Genomic DNA, 19665 nt, shown 5'->3' with positions numbered 1-19665 from the left:
ATAGATTTCCGAAATGTGACCCAAAGAGAGAAATAATTTTGATTTAAAGGTTTTCTTAAATGTGTCCTGCACTGAGTTAGTATATTTTTAGTCTCAAAAATACATATACTGTCAGTCAGACAGTGCTGTATCATACATTGATCAAAATGGCACATTTTCTTTGTGAAACAAAAAACTATAAGCCCAGGTTTCACTTAATGTTTTCATTCTGCATACCAGGCAAGCAGAGATTCATTAAAATTGTTTAATAAACTTAATCATAATAATGTGTTGCCTCATTAAAGTCTGGTTTTAATATTTGTTTTCTCTCTCCAAGGTACAAAAACATCATGGTTGAAGAAGTGTGGCAATTCAATTGCAATGCTGCATGGATGTATGAGACTTGAAAATAGCAAAAGGGTTGAAGGCAATTTCAGAGTCATTTAAATGAAAGGAATATTCAGAAGCCTTATTTTAAAAGATTCATATAATCACAAATGTTGGTGAGCTTCAAAACAGCCATCTTATAGTCATTAAAACATATGTATATTCCTGTAATTTTTTGCTACCTCATGTACAAACCCCACAGCCTCTGATGTCTTCACTGAATTCCCAGATCATATCACTGAGCCCAAAATCCTGCAGTTTATTCAACTGGACTATGGAATTTCTGTTGAGGAAACAAGACTGTAGCAGCTGTTGGGTGACTCTAGCAAGGAAGGCAGCACTTCTGCATTTGTGGATGGTACCTCCTGTTTACAAACACTGTTTACATACATATTATTTGGCTGCAGACAGAAGAAAAAGCAGAACTGGTTTTCCTTGTTTTGTATTTCCATTGGTCTTGTTGTAACATCAAGCCAGTAGCAAGGAAGGAGGGGAAACCAGAACTGAGCCTGGGCTACTAATAATGAAGGCAAGGCCTCCTGTCTTGTTAACAGCCAACCAGATCTAGAATGACTCTGATTTATCTATGACAAGCCTTTGCAGACAGAAGCCAGATCCCAACTTTTCTGTTTTGACTTCATTACTTACATCACTTCAAACTTGAAGAGCCAGCTACTGAACTATTCCTCTGTAAGATTTTTATGCCCCTGTCTGAGATGGCAGTCAGTAATATGAGGAAATTTTGTTCCCAAGACTCTTAGAGAATTTAACAATGCTTTCAGCAATGCTTATTCTTAAAATAGGAACTAATAAGAGGAGAAACTTGTTGTACATCATGCCATCCATATTCACCATGCCAGAAAGTATTTGTAAAGACTTCACAGAGGATTTTTTTCCATTACCAATTGCTCCAATGAACTGTTTGACCTACCAGCTCCCAGATAGTTTTTGAAAAAATAAAGTTCCTACAGAGGACTGTTATCTTCTTCTAGAGCTGAGAAGGACATTTCAGCTTCTGACATAAAAAACATAATAGACACAAATATCCCTTTAGATAAGCCAGTGAAATTTACTGCTATGGTTTTTTAAGCCAAAAATAAACGTCATGGCTTCTGGTTCTCCTGAGCAATATTCAGTTTATATGCACTAATTTTGAACAGGAAGAAAATAAAGGTAATTGTGCCATTTACTGCCATTCTGGGATGCTGATTACCAAATCATAGCTGTTAGCAGCTCTGTGCCTAGATTTCTCCTCACCTTTTGATAGTTTCTTAAGTCATCTTGCAAAGTAAGCTGGCATTTTGAGAGCTTAGCATCATTCCAGAATGATACCTCATGGATTTCCAAGTGCCTGACTGGTGTATTTAAAAAAGATCCAATTTCCCACTTGCATTTTACGCTTCAGTGTTTCCATAGTTTCTTTCAATCAAGCATCCATGTGGCTGATAGCCTGATGATCTGGGAACCATTACATTATTTAAAACCTACTCCTCTTGGACACTTCCTTTCCCACATCTCACAAAGATGTTGATGAACAAAATCTGACTAGCTCTTGGAACTGTTTTGGATACATAAGGTACTGAAGAAATTCTTAGAGTACAAACACACCAATATAACATAATCTCTTATTGTAATAATTGCTGTTCCATGTGTCAGTTACAGAGGTACTGTGCAAAAAAGAAAGATAACATCTGTCTGGAGCACTGCTAATAGTACTTTGGTTAATGAGTTTGTGCAATCCTTCACTCACAAAACTTAATCAATACATATATGTGCATTTCTAGGACTTCAGGCTCAATAAAGGGTTTTTTAATTATAATTGTTAGTGTTTGCTGTTTATTTTCAATGGTTTTAAAGGCAGAAATTATTTCTTTTACATTTTCCAAATGCAAGCTGTGCGAACAAAAGCACATCTAGAGTTTTGCTACAGTAGCTAAAAATGCTCAGTGCTAAGCTGTGCTATTTTTGCTATTTTCCAGCAAGCACATGAAAAATTATTAGTGCATGCAAAATGCCAGATAGCTACTTCAAAACTGCCCAGTAATTATGTGATTAGTTGAAACTGTTTTGTTACTACATTGTCCATCATACACATGAAACAGAATTCGCTGTAATTAGAAAGCAATGGCAACAATACAGTAAAATTGCTCAGTGTAACAAGATGTGTATTTATATAGAGGGCTTGTGCACAGAGGTTAACAGAACTGCTGAAATTGTAACCTGCAGTTAGAGTTAGGGGATGTGGGAGCGGGGAGAAGGGTTGGAGTTGACACAATTCCACTCTGGAGGAATGAAGGGTGGCTTGTATCAAACTGAAGATTTTGCAGTGATTACACATTATGCATAACACCAGTATCTTCATTGAATTTTCTTGCCTGATTTCTTTAGACACTAAAGAGTGCTGGAAGGTACCCATGTACATCATCCATTTATTACCTGGTTGTACTACATCTGCTCTGCAGGCCAGCAGAAATTCTCCCAAGTGCACATTGATTTTTGCCCCCAATCTTGAAAAGATCTTTCAAAATGCAGTACAGTGAATGTTCTCTGAAGGAAGGGTTTGTATCACAGAAGACAACAGATAGTCATGTTGGCTGTGATTTAAAAATAAAACCACAAGTGGGCCCTATAGAAAAGGCTCTTTCCTTTTAGAAAATTTAATAATATATTTTCATAGCTGAGAAGAGACAGCAAGTTAACATTTCTATTTACCAAAAGCAAACTCGTGAAGAAATATCAGCACAAGCCCTAAAGTAAATGGGTATAAAAACTGAAATTACTTGAAAAGTTGGCTACATCCACTCCATTATTTGTCCAAATGGAAAAGTCCAAAGTTTAAATTCTCAAAACATAACATTGGGGTACATATACAAACCCAAATGTAGAGCTTAGAAAGTTTTGCTAATAACTAAAGTTGCTTATGCAATTTCTGTCATTTAAAGGTGTCATGTACTGATATCAGGTCACTTTACCAACTTCTGCCCACAGTTCAGTTTAGCTAGCAAATGGTATTTTACAGCTAAACCAAGTAAATCCATTCTTGCCAGAAGCACTTAGAGCAGAAGAGAAAACATTAATAAAAATGTGCATGTAAGTAAACTAAAAAGAAACACCTCACCTTTCTATGCGCACTCTAGAAAGACAGAGTATCAAAAGTGCAACCACTGCAATACCCCTAACATTTTTACAGCTGTTTTAGTGAAAACCAGAGTATCTGTATAAGGTGTTACAGTTAGGTCTAATGAATAAGGGAGCCAGCATGTTCTGTGTTGCTTTTCTTGACCTTTGAGCTCCATGCATAGCTATCTCCCACAGGAAGACATAGCTATCTCCCAAAATTACATGCTCTAACTAGTATGTTCAATCCTGTACCGAGCAGAAAACAAACAAAAGACAAGAATTACTGGCAGTTCTTTTAGTCTTTTTAGTATGTTTAACTGTGGAAATAATAATCTGGGGACACAGACTGTCATTGATAATACATTCTAAGATTGTTTGATTCTAACTAACTAGAAAAATCACTTTTAAACTCACTTGAAGTTTAATTGAATTATAAGAAGAAATATTTCTTAAAACAAACAAAAAAACAACCCAAAACCATGAAGAACACTGTAGCCAGTAGATGGTGCTATGTTCAAGTAGTATTTCTGAAATATGTCATTGCATTCTCTGTGGCATCAAATTACTGCTTACTTCAATCATTTCTAAACAGGAAACTAAATTAGCATTTGTTTTGGCCTGTTCAGAAACACCAATTACAGATCTTTCAACGACTGCTTCTGGTCTCTTGCTCCTGACAAGGCTAATATTTCTTCCAGCTTCTAGTCACTATTACTGTCACTTTTGTCTTTATTAGTAGAAGTCAGTCTTTTTGGGAATAATACTGAGATATTATGCTTCTTTGTATTTCTATTGTACTGATTATTTATTCTAAATTTTGGGTCTGGTGCAAGTAATTTTTTTCATTCCTTGGCAAACAGTATGTCACCTAAGGTATATTATAATATAAGATATATTATAATATCATATTATGTATTTTTATATATATATATATATATATATATATATATATCAGCCTAACTCCTGAATTTCTAAATTATGGCTTGATGTTGTGGACTATGACACAGAATTGCATCATCAACCTCATCATCATTATAAAACTTCAGAACCATTAAGGAAATAATTTTCCCCACATGAGAAACAAATTTTCACCAGCAGGTCTGCAATAGCCAGTGTATCCCAGCAAAAGCAGCACAAAAATGTGCATTCCTCTTATGTTATGCCGTGTCCCTGCAGGAAATCCTTCACAACATCTCTGCAGCAGGTTTCCTCTGAGCCTCCAAAGCAAGCCCAGGAGAAAGCTCAGCTATGCAATCGCTCAGAACAGGAAACAGGAGTCTCAGGAACTAAACCATTGCCTTTCAATTGCCCTCTGCATGCTTGGGCACCCTCTTGTAAAGAAGACTAGTAACTGAGAAGACCCCATTACCTTTCCCTCTTTGCTCAGTGGATTGTAATCCCAGGAGAAACAGGTCCACCTAAGTCACTGCCCATGAGAGCTACATGTTCTGGTAGTTAAACACTGTTAAAATGTTGTTCCAACAAAAAGTAATGCATAGCTGAAATTCTCACACACACACACAAAAAATTCCAGTTAGATCTAGAAGACAATGAATATCAATCTCTCAGAAAAAGTAAAAACTGATTGAGCATCATTTGGAAAGTTCACTGATTCAGTTTGCATGTTTTGGCAAAGCCTTCTTCAACAGTGCCATACAAAACCAGCACAAATGAGACAAGGAACAATGAACATAGGAGACTCAGTCCGTTCTGCAGCCCATTCAAAAGGCTGCAAAACCTAAATGAAGCCAAACAGGAACATCTCCAGAAGATAACGTCAACATCCCCTACACATGTGACTTGTGACAGGCACAAATCCTGTGCTTTTCCTCACTGCTAGTCTGCAGCCTCCCATTATACTGCTCCCAGAACAACACAGTCTTGAATAGCATAGAATTATCAATGTCTCCAGAAGAAAAAAATCATTTCCCTGTCTCACTGGAGTAAGGAAAAGAAATAATTAGATGTTGAGAAATGATCAGATAATATGACTTAGAAGTAGTCAAGATAAGAACTCTCAGAGTATCAGCATGGATTAAGCTTTTAGAAAGTAACAGCAGAATTGACTGAACAAAAATTGGTGGGGGAGTGCTAGTTGTTGGTTTTTTTTTTAAACACTGTTTAGCTGATTGAGATCCAGATCAGATTGGAGGGGGAGGGACAGAAAGCAGACATAAAGTGATAACCATGATTTAAATAAGATGCTTTGCAGTCTGGTAATGTTCCAGGAAGATGCAAACTCTGCAAGTTTCTTCTTGCAACTGTTTAGTCTCAAGGCAAATTTTATTTGAACTAGTATTCACTTCTGATGATGTGAATTGAGGGCTTTTTGTTTCATGTGCTTTTAAAAAATGTAATTATATAACACAGTAAGTTTAGTCAAAGGGGAAAAAAATCGAAAAGAAGAGCATAGATCTATTCTGACTTGATTTGAGGAAAATTTTATTTCAAGTGTATCAATCGAGAATAATACTTTTGCTTGTAAAGAAAAAATGAGGAGAAAAGGTGTCGTACACTGCGCACAGTTGGATATTTGTAACAACTTTCTTACAATCAGCAATACCTTCTTTCATATAGAAGAGCATGTACTTAATATAGTGAGGACAAAAAGCTGTCTGAAATCAAGTTGCCATGTTTATTTTAAGGTCCCCCACTGCTGCAGTCTTCCTCTCTGTATAGTCACATAAAAAAAAAATGCAGAAATGCAGATTATCTTGGCTGAAGTTGCTTCATTCCTTCCTTTTCTTTGCACACTGTGGCCCAGAGTATGGCAGTCGGCATCTACACACATTTGGAGCGATGCATTTCCCTCCGTGCTGGCAGGGCAGTTTGCACAGAGCTGAAATGAGACACCAGATACACAGCATATCTTCAGCACAACACAGGATCATTTTTCTTTTTGTCTCACTGCAGTGGCAGAATTGTTCCCTGGTGACTGCACTGGGACAGTATAAATAAAAGCATAATGGAAGAACTGAAAAGCAATGTCTCTCAATTTATGGCATTGTGGCCTTCACTGGAATACAGGCGCGGTCTAGTCTTATTCATGCTCCATTTCCCTTTTAAAATACTATAATTTCTGTTCTTTAAGGCACAGGCTTTTTTTGAGATGGATACCCCCATAAAAGTGAGAGACCAATAAAATTTCCTGCTGAAACTTATTCAAGCCAGTGCTTGGATCCACACCCATGAGGAGACAATCACCTCATCCTAGCAGTGTCTCACATAGTGCCCTCCTCTTCCCCCACAAGAGCAGAGGAGAGCTGAGTGGGCACAGTTTCAGCTCTCCCCTGCTACACACCAGTTCAGCTGACAAGCCAGGGGCAGCAATTCATGTATGAGCATGTACACAAAATAAGTGAAATTTGATGCAGATCTAGTTAGTTTGGGAGCTGATTATTCTGACATTAAGAACCTGCCATTACTGCAGCTGCAGGGAGCTAAGTATTCTCTAAGTCTCTGCAACTCTCACACTTGGCTTTTAATATCACCCTCTATCTCAATACACCGATGAATATAAACCCATTTTGATGGTCAATGGGAATATCAAAATATTACTTGTTAATGTTTGCTGGACCATCTATATTGCAGAAGAACTAACACTAGCTAATCTAGTGCCACAGCCATGCCTGCAGCCATGAGAAAATATCAGATGCGGAGGACTTAATCCAGAGACTCTGAACCCACAATATCCATTTCAAAACCAACGTTTGCACAAGGGTCTTTTCAGAGAGCAAAAAAAGAAAACCTTGCCTTTTGTAGTCTCAGGATTATTGCCTTTAGCATCAGGGCAGTGCTGTTACAAGCATACAAGGCCCAAGAAGCAAAGATTAAAGACTTTATAATCACCTGCTTTTGTGAATCAAAGTTTGTGAAAATGGAAGTGGTTGTTCAGCAAGAGTGCCAGTACTAATCCTGATTAGTAGGCAGCTTTCAGAGTTCTAAGAACACATGGAGTTGATTCTATCAACTTATCCTCAAAGTAAGAAGCAAGTTTAAATTTTAAATGTCTATAAAGTTTAATGAATCTTCTAACCCACATCAGTAGCAATAGTACTTCTGTAATTTTCAGTTCCTTATACTGGGTTCTCAGTTTACAAACAATATTTCAGAAATACCAACGAAACATACCAAGTAATTAATTTGGTGACAACCAAAATCTGAATCTCTTTCAAAGTGAAAAAGTGATGTGTTTCTGACCAAATTGAACAGCCATCTACTCCCTGTACATACTTGCAAGAGCCCCAGTATGTGGAAGCAGCTCTCAGTTATTATTCTAAGATACTTTCCCTGGAAGCTTTGTTAGGCCCTGAAGATTTGAACACTTTGATTGGTAAATCAAACAAGCAGAGGAAAGGATAAATGAAAAATGCCAGAAGTCATTTACCTAAGTGACATGCTCTACCGACCCATCCAGCTGGACAGCTACAAATCCCAGGAGCCACACAAGCTCCATTATTCCGACAACCTTGAGGACAAATTGCTATAAGGAAAAGAGTGGGTAAGTCAGCAGGATTTTTAAAACTGATGTAAAAGAATCCTGACAGAATGAAAGATTCAGGATGATACAAGTCAAAATGGCAAAACACATTTTCTTCTAGGCCAGATATTCAACTGGTATAACTCCAAAAGCATTTCTAGGATCATGGAAATGGAAAAAAAAAAAAAGGTACTGTGTAACGAATCTTGGTTTAAATGTGAACAGTTGTACACCTTAATGCAAAATATTTTCACACTATTTTATCTGTGTAAGCATCCATAATGTAGGTCACTCATTTCTGTAGTAATGCAATGACATTTCCATTAATGCATTCAAAATGTTTTTGTTACTGCAGTTTTAGAATGAATATAAATATTTGCATGAATATAGACACCCACCTTCCTGGCATCTTGATCCTGTCCAGCCAGAAGCACAGAGGCACTTCACGACTCCATTGACAGAGACACATTCCCCACCATTCTGACAGCCTCCTTCACAGCTTACTGTGGAAAACAGCGTACATTGGGCATTTCAGAAGCAGCATGGGACTTCAGATAATTGTCTTTTAACAGCTCATCTGGCATCAACTACTTGTTTTATCACATCTGCAAAAACTAAAATTTCAACTGTTCAGGGCAAGGCACTGTTCTGCATCCCACCAGTAACACCACTGTTCACCAGCTACACCACAGGAACTAATAACATGCATATTGGTATCAAACTTGCCAAATCACTCTTGGTGAGCCAATAACATGTGGTGAAGGATTCACGTATTTCCTTACCTGACAGGACCTACATGTAACAAGAAGAAGAAGAGAAGAGGATATTACTTTGACAAATGAAACTATGACTACAGTCAAGTTAAGCAGTGCCTTCCCAAAGGCCAAATACTTGAGTTAGCCTCCTCATTTCAGAATTGTTCTACACACCAAAGCCCTGAAGGCCTCATTAATGAAGTATTATTTATGGCAGACATATGATTGGTATCAACTGTGGAGAGTACAATCACTATTCTGTACAATCAAATGCTTCCTTTCACAAGCATGAATGTATATTCTATACCACCTTCACTGTATTGAAGAAAAACAACTATCCTTCACTGTAAAGATGGACAGTTTGGATGTCTGCTTGATAATTCAGAGATTAAACATCCAAATCTCTTGTTCAACTACAAGTATTGAGCACAATTTCAGCTAACAAATTTTTGGCACAAATACTGAACAAGCAAGAACATGCAAGTCAAATCCAGCACAGCTGGAAAAGTTCTTCACTGCTTGTTTGCATATTACTTTGTGACACAATGTAAGTTAATGTATTTAATATTGATTGCATTTGATCCATTACAGTGACAGAGAGAGGTGCATGAGGACTGGATGAAAGCAAATATTACTCCAGTCTTCTAGAAGGGCAAGAAGGACCCAGAGAACTATAGGCTGGTCTGCTCCACCTCAGCTCCTTGTGAGGTAATACAAGGGCTGACTCTGGAAACCATTTCCAGCCACATTAAGGACAAGGAAACCATCAGCAGGTTTCACAGAGAGGGTGACCAAATGCTGGTACAGATTGCTCTGGGAATTGTGGAGTCTCTGTCCTTGGAGTTATTCAAAAGCCATGAAGACATTGCCTTCAGCAGCTGGCTTAGATAGCCCTGCTTGAGCAGGGAGCTTGGAAATCGCGACCTCCAGAGGTCCCTTCCAACCTCGCCCAGTCTGTGATTTTGTGAGATTCTGTAATAGCACATTGCACCACACCACAAGTTTGTACATGTACAACAGTGTTTTCTTGGACTGCCTTTTCCAATCCATGCATATATTCAACAGACTTCACAAAACCATCAAAACTGATCTTTGCTACACCTTCTCTGTCATCTCCCATTACCTCTCAACAATACATTGCCACATATCCTCAGTGACTGGCCCTCAATGTTACCATCTTGCACATACTACATGAATGGAATATTTACTAAATGGAATATTTACTAAATGGAATATTTACTAAATGGAATATTTACATAGCACATAAAAAGGGTATTTTCCAAGGCAAAAAATTCACTCAGATTCTCACACCACATTTCAGCATGTGTACTCCATCCCATCCTCCTGCAAGCATGCAGATCCTCTAGGCCATGCATGTCTTGATAGTAAGGTCAGAGATTTACAGAATCAAGGTCATTATTTCAAAGTATGTTAAACCCAGGACTTGAGGCATCCTAAATTAATTTAGTCTGTTTTCAAACTCCTTGTTTTTCCAAGCTATTACTTCCTTGGGTCTTACCTTTATGACAGTATCTACCCCCATATCCAGGAGGACATCTGCATTTTCCAGGCCGCAGGCACTCTCCCCCATTTTTGCATTTTGGATAACAGGTAGCTGTAAGACAGACAACAAAGAAAGGTTGGATAAATATTGGTGAATCTTACTAAAGTTACTACTTAAATACATAAGACATTTATACATAAGAAATTATTATATTTTCATCGGTTTGTCTTAATATTTTCTAAGATATATCTGCCACGTCATCTTACACTTCTGATAAGGTGAAATCATTTCCCTGCACGGAGAGGACTCCACCACACTATCAAAAGCTTAAGCAAAAGACTCAAAACTAAGGGGCCAGGGGTTTTGGGCCTGGACAGAACAGGAAGAAGAAAGACCCATATTAAACAGGAACACAGCTGAACTGCCAAAAAAGCTTTTGATAACTGGAGAAATAACGGAAAATAGGTAATAAGAATAAACGATTCAATAAAAAGATGTTGCAACTTGAGAGGCATCATGTGATTCTTAAGATGAAATATCAGACTTTTTACTCTTTACTGGGTTCCTACATTCATCTTCAGAAAAACTACATGCTCTCTTCCTTATAACTCTTCTCTAAAATGTCTCCAGAAGTAAGTCAGGATTTCTTTCTCCCCCACACTCATTTTTCCCCTTTTTTTTTGCTTCAGCTGGCTTTTCAGAAACCTTTCTGAAATGTACAGTGTTTGTTTAGCAAGCATCCAAGATAAACTTAACTTTTCTCATAACTCTAATAATCTGTTGGGAGAAAAGCATCTATGATCATCATAAATCCTGAAACTTTTTTATTGCTGACAGCTTGGACTAGTTTGATAAGGTATGAATAAAAATCTCAATTTTGCAAAATTCTGGATAAATCCACTCAGATTGCAAATTAATTACCTATCATGTAGACTCTTTGCAAGTCATAATCATCCCTGAATCAGCTCTGCTGTCTGAGAAAACATTTGTTTATTCACACACAGGTTTTGGAAACCCATCTGTGTCTGGGAGTCTCATCTGAGTTAGCTGCTGTGAGATGGGCTTTCTACTTATTCTTTGACTGGATGGGTGAAAAGTAAAAAAGATGAACAATGAGTAACACCATCCTGATTTTGTCCTTACCTACTTACTGCACTCCCAAGAAAGCCAATTGAAGAATAGAGGACTTTTCACATTATTACCCACAGAATGAATACTAGCAGGCAAAGAAAGGACAGAGATGTATGAAAAAAAAAGTCAGTGCTCAGCTCTCCATAACTTTTACCAGATGCTCTCATTTCTTGGGAAGTGTCACACAAGAGCTCCTGATTTAAGAAAAATTTTGTTTCTGTATTATTTCACACAGTTTTCAGTTTGGTTTTTTTGATGGAACAAGGGATGAAGCTTCATTTATCCATTTTGTTTCCTACGTTAATGACCTTACAAGCACAAGGTGGCTTCAGTGGTTTCCTTAACAGTTCCAGACAGTTCACCTCTCTAGTTCAAGAACTGATCTGCCTCTCCACCAATATTTCACCTCTCCTCTAAACCCCAAAATGTGGAGGAACCAACAGTTTTTGAAACAGTTCATACAGCATAGTTTTTAATCTCCACTACAGAGCACATTAGCTGTACGGTATTTGTCACCACCTGCTATCCTCAGCCTCAAAATGAAACAACACTCCATGAACCATTACAGTGCTGAACGAAATTTTCAGCATCTCATTTCAGACTTAAAAAAACATAAATCACATTTTAAATGAAGAACATTGAAAATTAAAACAAATATTGTACAATTTTATCACCTCTTCACATAGGACAACATCCAAAGCAAAGGAGCTCCTGACACAGTGATTTTTTAGCATTTAATAGCCACAAGACCTACAGTTAAACTTTTAAACAAGAAAATTAGAAATCTAACATGTAACACTGAACAGGGTTTAAACTAAAACTCTTCTTCCTGAGTTTGCTTTTGCATATTAGGTGGCATTTTCAAAAAATACTTTGTCTCTCCATGGAAACCAACAGGAACAGACTCCACCCTAGCTTTACACCTCCTACAGTGGAAATGGGATGTACAAATGACTCTGTGCGTCAGGTAACATCCACGAACTAAACAGTACTTTTAAAAGCATAGTGTATTCCAAATAAAAAGAAACCCAGTAAACAGCCTACTTTCTACACACTCTTTTGATGCTTTTGTTAGTGAGTAGTCCTGACTAATTGTACTTATAGATAATAATTAAATGTTGCTGTGGTTTAGAATGCTGTTAAGACTAAAAGCATTCAAGAACCATCTGGATCCCATCCTGTGCATTGTGCTCTAGGATGACCCTGCTTGGGCAGGGATGCTGGACCAGATGACCTTCTCCAACTTGACTGATTCTGTGATTCCTTAAATACTTACAGGGAAGGATTTAAGCACGCAGTTAAAGCAGTAGGAGGAATAAAACACCAAAGCCTGTCCAGCGAGTGACCTCTTACCCAACACCCAAGCGGCAAAAAATTCTCTATGGACCCACGGCCATTTCCGACAGCAAGGTCGGTTTACTAACGTGAGGTGTTCATGCTGGCTTTTGGTTGTGCTCCATCAGTTCGCTATCACTGTGTGATACCAAAGAGTGCCTTAACTCTCTTCTTCCACCTCGCCTCCTTTAGGTCTTCTCCGGCACCTCATCACCCGCCTCACACCTGATCCAAACCCGATCTCCTCAGCCCTTCCCGCAGGGATTGCTGGCCGGGGGGCTGGCAGGACAGAGCGAACCAGGGCTTGTGCCCGTCCCTGCCGCGTCCCGGCCCGCCTTGCCGTGCTGGCCCCGGCCCGCCTTACCCTGCTGGCCCCGGCCCGCCTTACCTTACCGTGCTGGCCCCGGCCCGCCTTGCCTTACCCTGCTGGCCCCGGCCCGCCTTGCCTTACCGTGCTGGCCCCGGCCCGCCTTACCCTGCTGGCAGCGCTCGCCCTCGTAGCCCTTGGAGCAGAGGCAGGAGCCGTCGGCGAGGCAGAGCCCGCCGTGCCGGCAGCGCGGGCTGCAGGCGGGGGCCGGGCCGGGGCACAGCGCCCACAGACACAGCCCCAGCAGCAGCCGCAGCCCCGCCATGGCCCGGCCCGGCAGGGCAGCCCCGGCTCGTCCCGCTCCTCTCCGCCCGCTGCCCTCTCAGCCCCGCTCCCTCACGCTCCTCTCGCTTTTACCCTCTCAGTCCGCTCCCACTCCTCCTCCTCCTCCTCCTCCTCAGCGCCGGCCTCCCCGCCCGCCGCCCCCCGTGCCCCCCCGAGCGCCCGGGACCCCAGCACGGCCGGGACTGCGAGAAAGGAGGCCCTGGGGTCACCTTGTCACCCTCTGCAGCTCCCTCAAAGGAGTTTGGAGCCGGGTGGGGGGGTCGGCTTCTTCTCCCAGGCAGCCAGCGACAGGACAGGACAAGAGGACATACTGTAAAGCTGCACCAGGGGAGGTTTAGGCTGGACATTAGGAGGAATTTCTTCACAGAAAGGGTTTCTAGACATTGGAACGAGCTGCCCATGGAGGTGGTGGAGTCATCATCCCTCATGGTGTTTGAGGAAAGACTGGATGTGGCACGTAGTGGTGGTTCAGTCATAGATTGGACTCAATCTTCTCATAGGCCTTTTCTAACTTGACTGATCCTGTGATTTATCTGCAGGTCCACAGGCCTCCAACAGCAGAGGAACAACTGCCAGGTCCAACATCAGGTGTGTTGGACAAGGAGCCCACCTTAGCACCCGGCCTGCTGGCATGCCTGACATCTGCTGGCCCTGCCACCATCTCCAGGACAGCACAGCTCTGAACTCCTGCCCTGTTTAAGACCCCACAGACTCTGATTTCTATACATTTCCATCTTTAAAGGCGCCATATGTAAATATCATGACATGATATTCAAAGGAGGGTTTCAGAGAGAGGACTTAGAGACTGAACTCACTGCCACCTGACAGAGGAGAGGAATATGGGTCTCATAGAATCATAGAATGGCTTAGTTTGAAAGGGGCCTTAAAAATGATCTGGTTCCAGCACCCCTGCCATGAACAGGCACACCTTCCACTTCAAAGCCTTATCCAGCCTGGCCTTGAACACTTCCAGGGATGCGATATCCAGAGCTTCTCTGGGCAACTTGTATAAGTGCCTCACCACCCTCACAGTAAAGAATTTCTTCTTTTTATCTGATCTAAAATTACTCTTTTTCAGTTTGAAGACATTTGCCCATGTCCTGTCACTCCATGTCCTTGTCAAAAGTTCCTCTCCAGCTCTTCTGTGGTCCCTTTAGGTACTGAAAGGTGCTCTAAATTCATCCCAGAACATTATTTTCTGCTGGATGAATAGCCACAGCTCTCAGCCTGCCTTTATAGAAAAGGTACCCTAGTCCTCTGAGCATATTGACTGCTCTTCTCTGGTCTTCCTCCTTGCCATGCTGTCTCTGGGAATGGCTTGAGTACAATTCTGTGACAAAATACCAATATATTTCAATTTGATAATGAAAATCTTTCTGTTGCAAAGAACACAAACATAGATGATCAGAAAACATTTTCTTCTCTTATTATTTCCAATATTTCACAAGCATTTCCTATAATTTCAAAAGTTTCCCAGAGAAAACACACACTTTCAGCAGCAAGACTCAGCCCAACAATGCATTTTCAGATGAATTGGAATGAGCAGTAGTGAAAAAGAGAGATTATAAGCACCTACACAAAGTATATGCAGAAAAGTGAAATAAACCTCATGCCTTTTGAAAAACTAAGGGAAAACCAAGTCTTGTTGTTTACTGTGAGAGTTGACTTTGAATTACTTTTGCAAGTGGCATAAAACAGCTCAATTTGTTTTCCAGATGAAGCAGGAGTATGATTTGGTAACTGCTTTCACTTTGACTGGAAATTAAAATTTGTGTGACTGCCTTGTAATTGACAGAATAAAAGCCAAAGGTACTTCGTTGTAAAACTGGTTTCAATCCCTTTTCACACCTACAGAGTGTGGAACATACAGCTCATAGCAGCAGTAGAATACAAGGCAAATCTGCTGCCAATAGCATGAGGTGCTGTCTGGCTTCTTGCAAAGGTTAAGGCACATGTAACATTATCTTTGCAAGACTGCATTCAGACTTTCAAGCAGCAAAATACCATTACATGATTAAACAAGAGTAACCTGAAAGTATAACACTGAATAATTGCCTAAAACATGCACAATTCCCTCTTTCTTGTGCCCAGGCAACCTAAGAAACATTTAGAGGATACATACATTTGTCCTGTGCAAACCCACATAGCAAATATCCTTTCAGGTAGTAATGATGAAGCAAGAAGCCCTGGTGATTTAATTATTCATGCATAAATTGCCATAGTGTGTTGATTTGCTATTTAGAATAAGAACATCCAAACCCCATTCCTATTGCAGTTCCAGCTGTGGTGAGGAGAGCAGGGTCTCCTGTTCTCACATGCAGTATTCCTTCTTGCAAGGACAGGAGTAATAGGATTATGCAGTGAACCACTTTTAGTAAAACTACTTGCCAGAAATATATTGTGGAATAAATTCTTCCCAAAAGGAATAGCTGCCTTTATGCCATCCCCACAAGAGCAAAATGAGAAAAGAACTGAAGACACTGAATCCAGGCTGTGTTGTTCTCTGAGTATATCATAATTTTGCACTTCCTTGACTTCTGCCAATAATTTTGTGCATATTGATTTCTTCACAGAAATATTTTTTCCATTACTGTCTTTCCTCTGTAAGACAGGTTTATGTAGAAGTGTGCCTTTCTGATATTAATGCCTAGCAACAACTTCTTCATATAGAATTCTTTTCAGATTTTAAGAGCTATTCTTCATTATTCATGATTTTTAAAGCACTTTTTTTTTTCAGTTCCATATCCCATCTTCTCTATTCCAGCAAGATGACTTTTGGTGGCTCAGGTTAATTAAGACCCCCTTTTTATTTCTCTCCTGGTTTCCTTTGAGGATCTTAAAATAATTATTACCAAAGAAAATAATCATATTTTGAAATATGGGAAGTGCCCCATCAGAGAGGATAATTAAATGCAAAGACTATATTAAATAAGCTTGCCCAGGTGTTTCATTGAATGAAGTAAATTTGTTTAAACATTATCTTCTGTAGGAAGGATTAGGCTATTTCACCATTTTTGTGCATCTAAATTCATCTCAGGGCTTATCAAATTTGCTGAATGCATGTCTGCATTTATAAATGATTGAATCATGTTAACAGAGGTTCTCACTGAAAACAGAAATGCTTCCAGGCATCCAACAATCCAACATGCTTTAGCCTTAGAAGAACAATCTGATTAAAAAAAAAAAAAAAAAGCAAAACCAAACCCAGCAGGTAGTTTGAAAAAATGAAGTTTTTAAGTAGAAAATTAGACAAAGAGAATTAAGATTCATTCACTATTGTCATAATGGTCATATTTAATACTTCTTTTCAAAATAAAACTAAAATAAGGCAGTTTTAGCAGTAGGACATTCACGGGCTCAATTTTGTGTTCTCCTCCTCCTGATGTACTGTATCATAGCAATAGGTAATAGCCTTTTGAGGGATGCTGCTGTCCACTCCAGAGAAGAAGACAGGGAAGAAATGAACTCTCCATTGTAATCAGAGTTAAGGTACTCTGTGGAGTGGTACATTATGAGAATAAGGATGCTCACCTGGAGCTTGGGGTTCTGCTCCATCCAAGGCAAAGCAGGTACAAAACTGGGGTCCCCAAGAGTCCTGTGGGAAGTCACCACCACTTCTGGCCAGCTTAGAGCATGTCCACACCTCTCTTGCCTATTTCAAAGAGTTTTATTTCATTTCAGTGTGAAAAACACTCAGGAAGTTCAAGCTCAGATCTTCACATGCCATGGGAATTTATAAGCCAGCCAGCTGTAATACAGCACAACCGCTTCTCAGTTGTAGTAACTTCTAAGAAAACAGTAAGCTTAGAAATTGGGATACAAAACCTTAGAGGGTGCTTGTGCAGAGGTGATGCACAACCACCTTATAAAATGTCAGTATCTCAGTAATCAACTGGAATTGCTGGGATGAGAGGTAATGTTAGAAGGTGTATTACACAGCTGCTTCTTTACTAGCCCTGTGCAGCATGTGCAGTTCCAAGCTCTGGCACAATCAGCACTGCACTGTAACAGCTGCACTGGGTGCTGTGCTTAAGTACACCTAAAAATATGTCATCCAGAGATGATGCTTTGTTTATCAGTGTCACATCACAGGTAGAAACCCCATTTATAAGTGCTTTTCAGCATAATTTGGTCTCTGTTCTACCATGTGTGAGTGAGCCATCAGTTAATGGTACAGTTAAGTAGCATTGATCACAGCTGTATCTCAACTCAAGCCCACATCAGGGCTGTCAGATAATAGGACTTATGACCAACATCAGTCTTTTTGTTGACAGCTTGAATACTGATCTGTCTTCCAGTGGAATTGGGCTTCAGTGGCATTTCAATGAAAGTCACTTTAGTTCTGCTAAAAGAAGGAAAATTATATATGGGTTTATTTTCAAACATGCCCATGTGTGAATTAAGTGAGCAGAAATATTATACATGCACAGGCTATGTACAAACATTCATTCACAACTGCCAGGCACATCTCTTCTTGGTGTCCAAAATTAGGGGCCTCTGTGGATTGCATATGCAGATTGTCCTCATTAGTGCACCTAGCCCTGGTACCATAATATGAAACCCTATTTATATGAAATTAATACATTAATCCAAATGATGCCAGCCCTGTATGCAACTTCAAAACCATTACTCTAATAAGTAATTTTCTTCACATAACAAACTCTCAATACATGAGCTTTAGTCAGCAAGACTGATGTGCACTGAAGTGCCTGTTCACAGATTTATCTTGCTTACTAGATAGAAACATGGAAAAGGTATTTGTTAGTGAGATACTTCCGAATTAACACTTCAAGAATTGCAATTAGTTATAAATCTCTCAGATTGCCAACCTTATGGAGGCATTTGCAATTAGAGTGCAGAATAAATCTGTGCCTGTGGACTCTGGGTAACCCAGAGCCATACAAGAGTATTGTGAAAAGACCAGCCAGGCTCACTCGAAACAGTTTAACTCTCTTTGAAGCTTTGTTCTGTGCAAGTCAAGGTCACCCAGTCACTACTCCCTCTTTTGAATCTTGGATGTAAATTGCCTGACAGGAAAAGAAACAACATTTCTTCTGCCCATTAAAGAGTACTGAGAAAAAAGATCAAGACTTGTCTTGCTGCTTGGTAAACAGCACAGCTTTCAGCAGTAACCTTATTTTGTTGTTGGAACTGCTTCTATCTTTCAGGATAGTTTGGTGATGTCTAAGCTAAGAGACCTTCAATATCTACAGAGCCAGTAGACCAGTGACTCCTTCTCTTATTTCACAAACATAAAGTATTACTTCAAAATTGCAATTTTATAAAACAAGGCCCTAACATTCCACTGCAGGCCACCTTGGTTAGTCACTGCAACCAGGAGAGACCAAATCTCTGCACAAATATAACACCCAATTTAACTTGAGCTAAGGTCAGTATCACCTTAATTGAGGGATTTTCTGCTGATGCTAAAGGTGTTGAGATCAGCCCCATTCTGTAGATGCACCATCTGAAACATGCTGAGCAGATAGCCATCAGTGGAACCCCAAACCTTTGATTAATACTCAAAAATAACTTAAGGACCAAAGTCCAGCTAAAGCAAGACTGCAAGACACCTAATTATCACATCCAGCTTCTTTTAGAGCCACCTGGAAACCTCTTTATTTTTGTCAGTACTGTAGTATCAGAACCCCTATTCTGGCAAATAAAAGGGAATGATGCTGCAAGGTTACTTCCAAGGTTACCTTGAATTCTATTCAGCCTGGCATTTAGAGGACTCAGTATCTCACAATACCATCAAACCCAAACTGAAATAGTCCTCTTCTCATCTGTTTTTCTTTCTGTATTGCATGAAGTTGGCTTGCAAGTAAATGAAAATTATTCAATTTTATCACCACTCATGGGCTCTCAGCCATGTCCCTCAGAAATAAATATGGAGGTTTTTGGTCCCAGAATCTTATATTTTTCTCTCAAATAAATTTGGCGTAATGTTCAGTGAAAAGAGTTATTGAATAGTACTTGGTGTAACTATTGAGTATAACTCAGATACCACTACTGTACACAGTATTAATACCAGGGGCCTAATGTCCTGTAAATTAGTTGAAGTGGAAAGTCCATATTCACAATTCATCCTGATTAACTTGAGGAAAAAAAGCAAGAGGCAAAATACTAATTCTAAGATAGGGTTTTCTTTAATATTGAGTAGTGAATTTTATAGAATTCAGCTTTATATCAATCAACTTCCTGCAGTACCAAGTACAAGTGATGATCTGGTATTTATATAGCTGTTATTGTATCATAATTCCCATACACACTTACACTGCTGTAAGTCAGAGCAGACACTACGGAAGCTGTCCCAGAGTAA

General features: G+C 39.7%; 2 protein-coding genes across 2 annotated transcripts in view; one reads left to right on the top strand and one right to left on the bottom strand.

Moving 5' to 3' along the window:
- The window catches only part of VWDE (von Willebrand factor D and EGF domains), a 37876-nt gene extending 35306 nt beyond the window's left edge, over positions 1-2570 (top strand). Inside the window, exon 31 of the mRNA XM_071429090.1 lies at positions 317-2570. Within this exon, the coding sequence (XP_071285191.1) occupies positions 317-337 (21 nt within the window). The 3' untranslated portion in view covers positions 338-2570. The remainder of the gene's footprint in view (positions 1-316) is intronic.
- A 3341-nt stretch (positions 2571-5911) lies between these two features.
- Positions 5912-13422, bottom strand: LOC139591018 (wnt inhibitory factor 1-like). Its single transcript, XM_071429091.1, has 5 exons — positions 13167-13422; positions 10241-10336; positions 8365-8469; positions 7874-7969; positions 5912-6325 (listed from the first exon to the last, which is right to left on the bottom strand). Exons 1-5 carry the CDS (start codon positions 13321-13323, stop codon positions 6216-6218), a joined length of 564 nt encoding a protein of 187 aa, XP_071285192.1. The 5' UTR covers positions 13324-13422; the 3' UTR covers positions 5912-6215.
- Between the last annotated feature and the right edge of the window lie 6243 nt (positions 13423-19665).

Source organism: Agelaius tricolor, unplaced genomic scaffold (genome assembly GCF_023055355.1).
Source record: "Agelaius tricolor isolate 1412-34295 unplaced genomic scaffold, bAgeTri1.0.p SCAF_6, whole genome shotgun sequence".
Classification (NCBI taxonomy): domain Eukaryota; kingdom Metazoa; phylum Chordata; class Aves; order Passeriformes; family Icteridae; genus Agelaius; species Agelaius tricolor.
The sequence above is the reverse complement of the archived record's forward strand: the minus strand, read 5'-3'. Positions and strand labels throughout refer to the sequence as shown.

Bases quoted from the DNA above. Each gene is read 5' to 3' on its own strand.
- LOC139591018 (XM_071429091.1), bottom strand. From the start codon at position 13,323: ATGGCGGGGCTGCGGCTGCTGCTGGGGCTGTGTCTGTGGGCGCTGTGC. The intron at 8,470-10,240 runs GTAAGACCCAAG...TGTTTTCCACAG, and splicing joins GGGTAGATACTGTCATAAAG to TAAGCTGTGAAGGAGGCTGT. The intron at 6,326-7,873 runs GTAAATGACTTC...GTCTCATTTCAG, and splicing joins CGGTAGAGCATGTCACTTAG to CTCTGTGCAAACTGCCCTGC.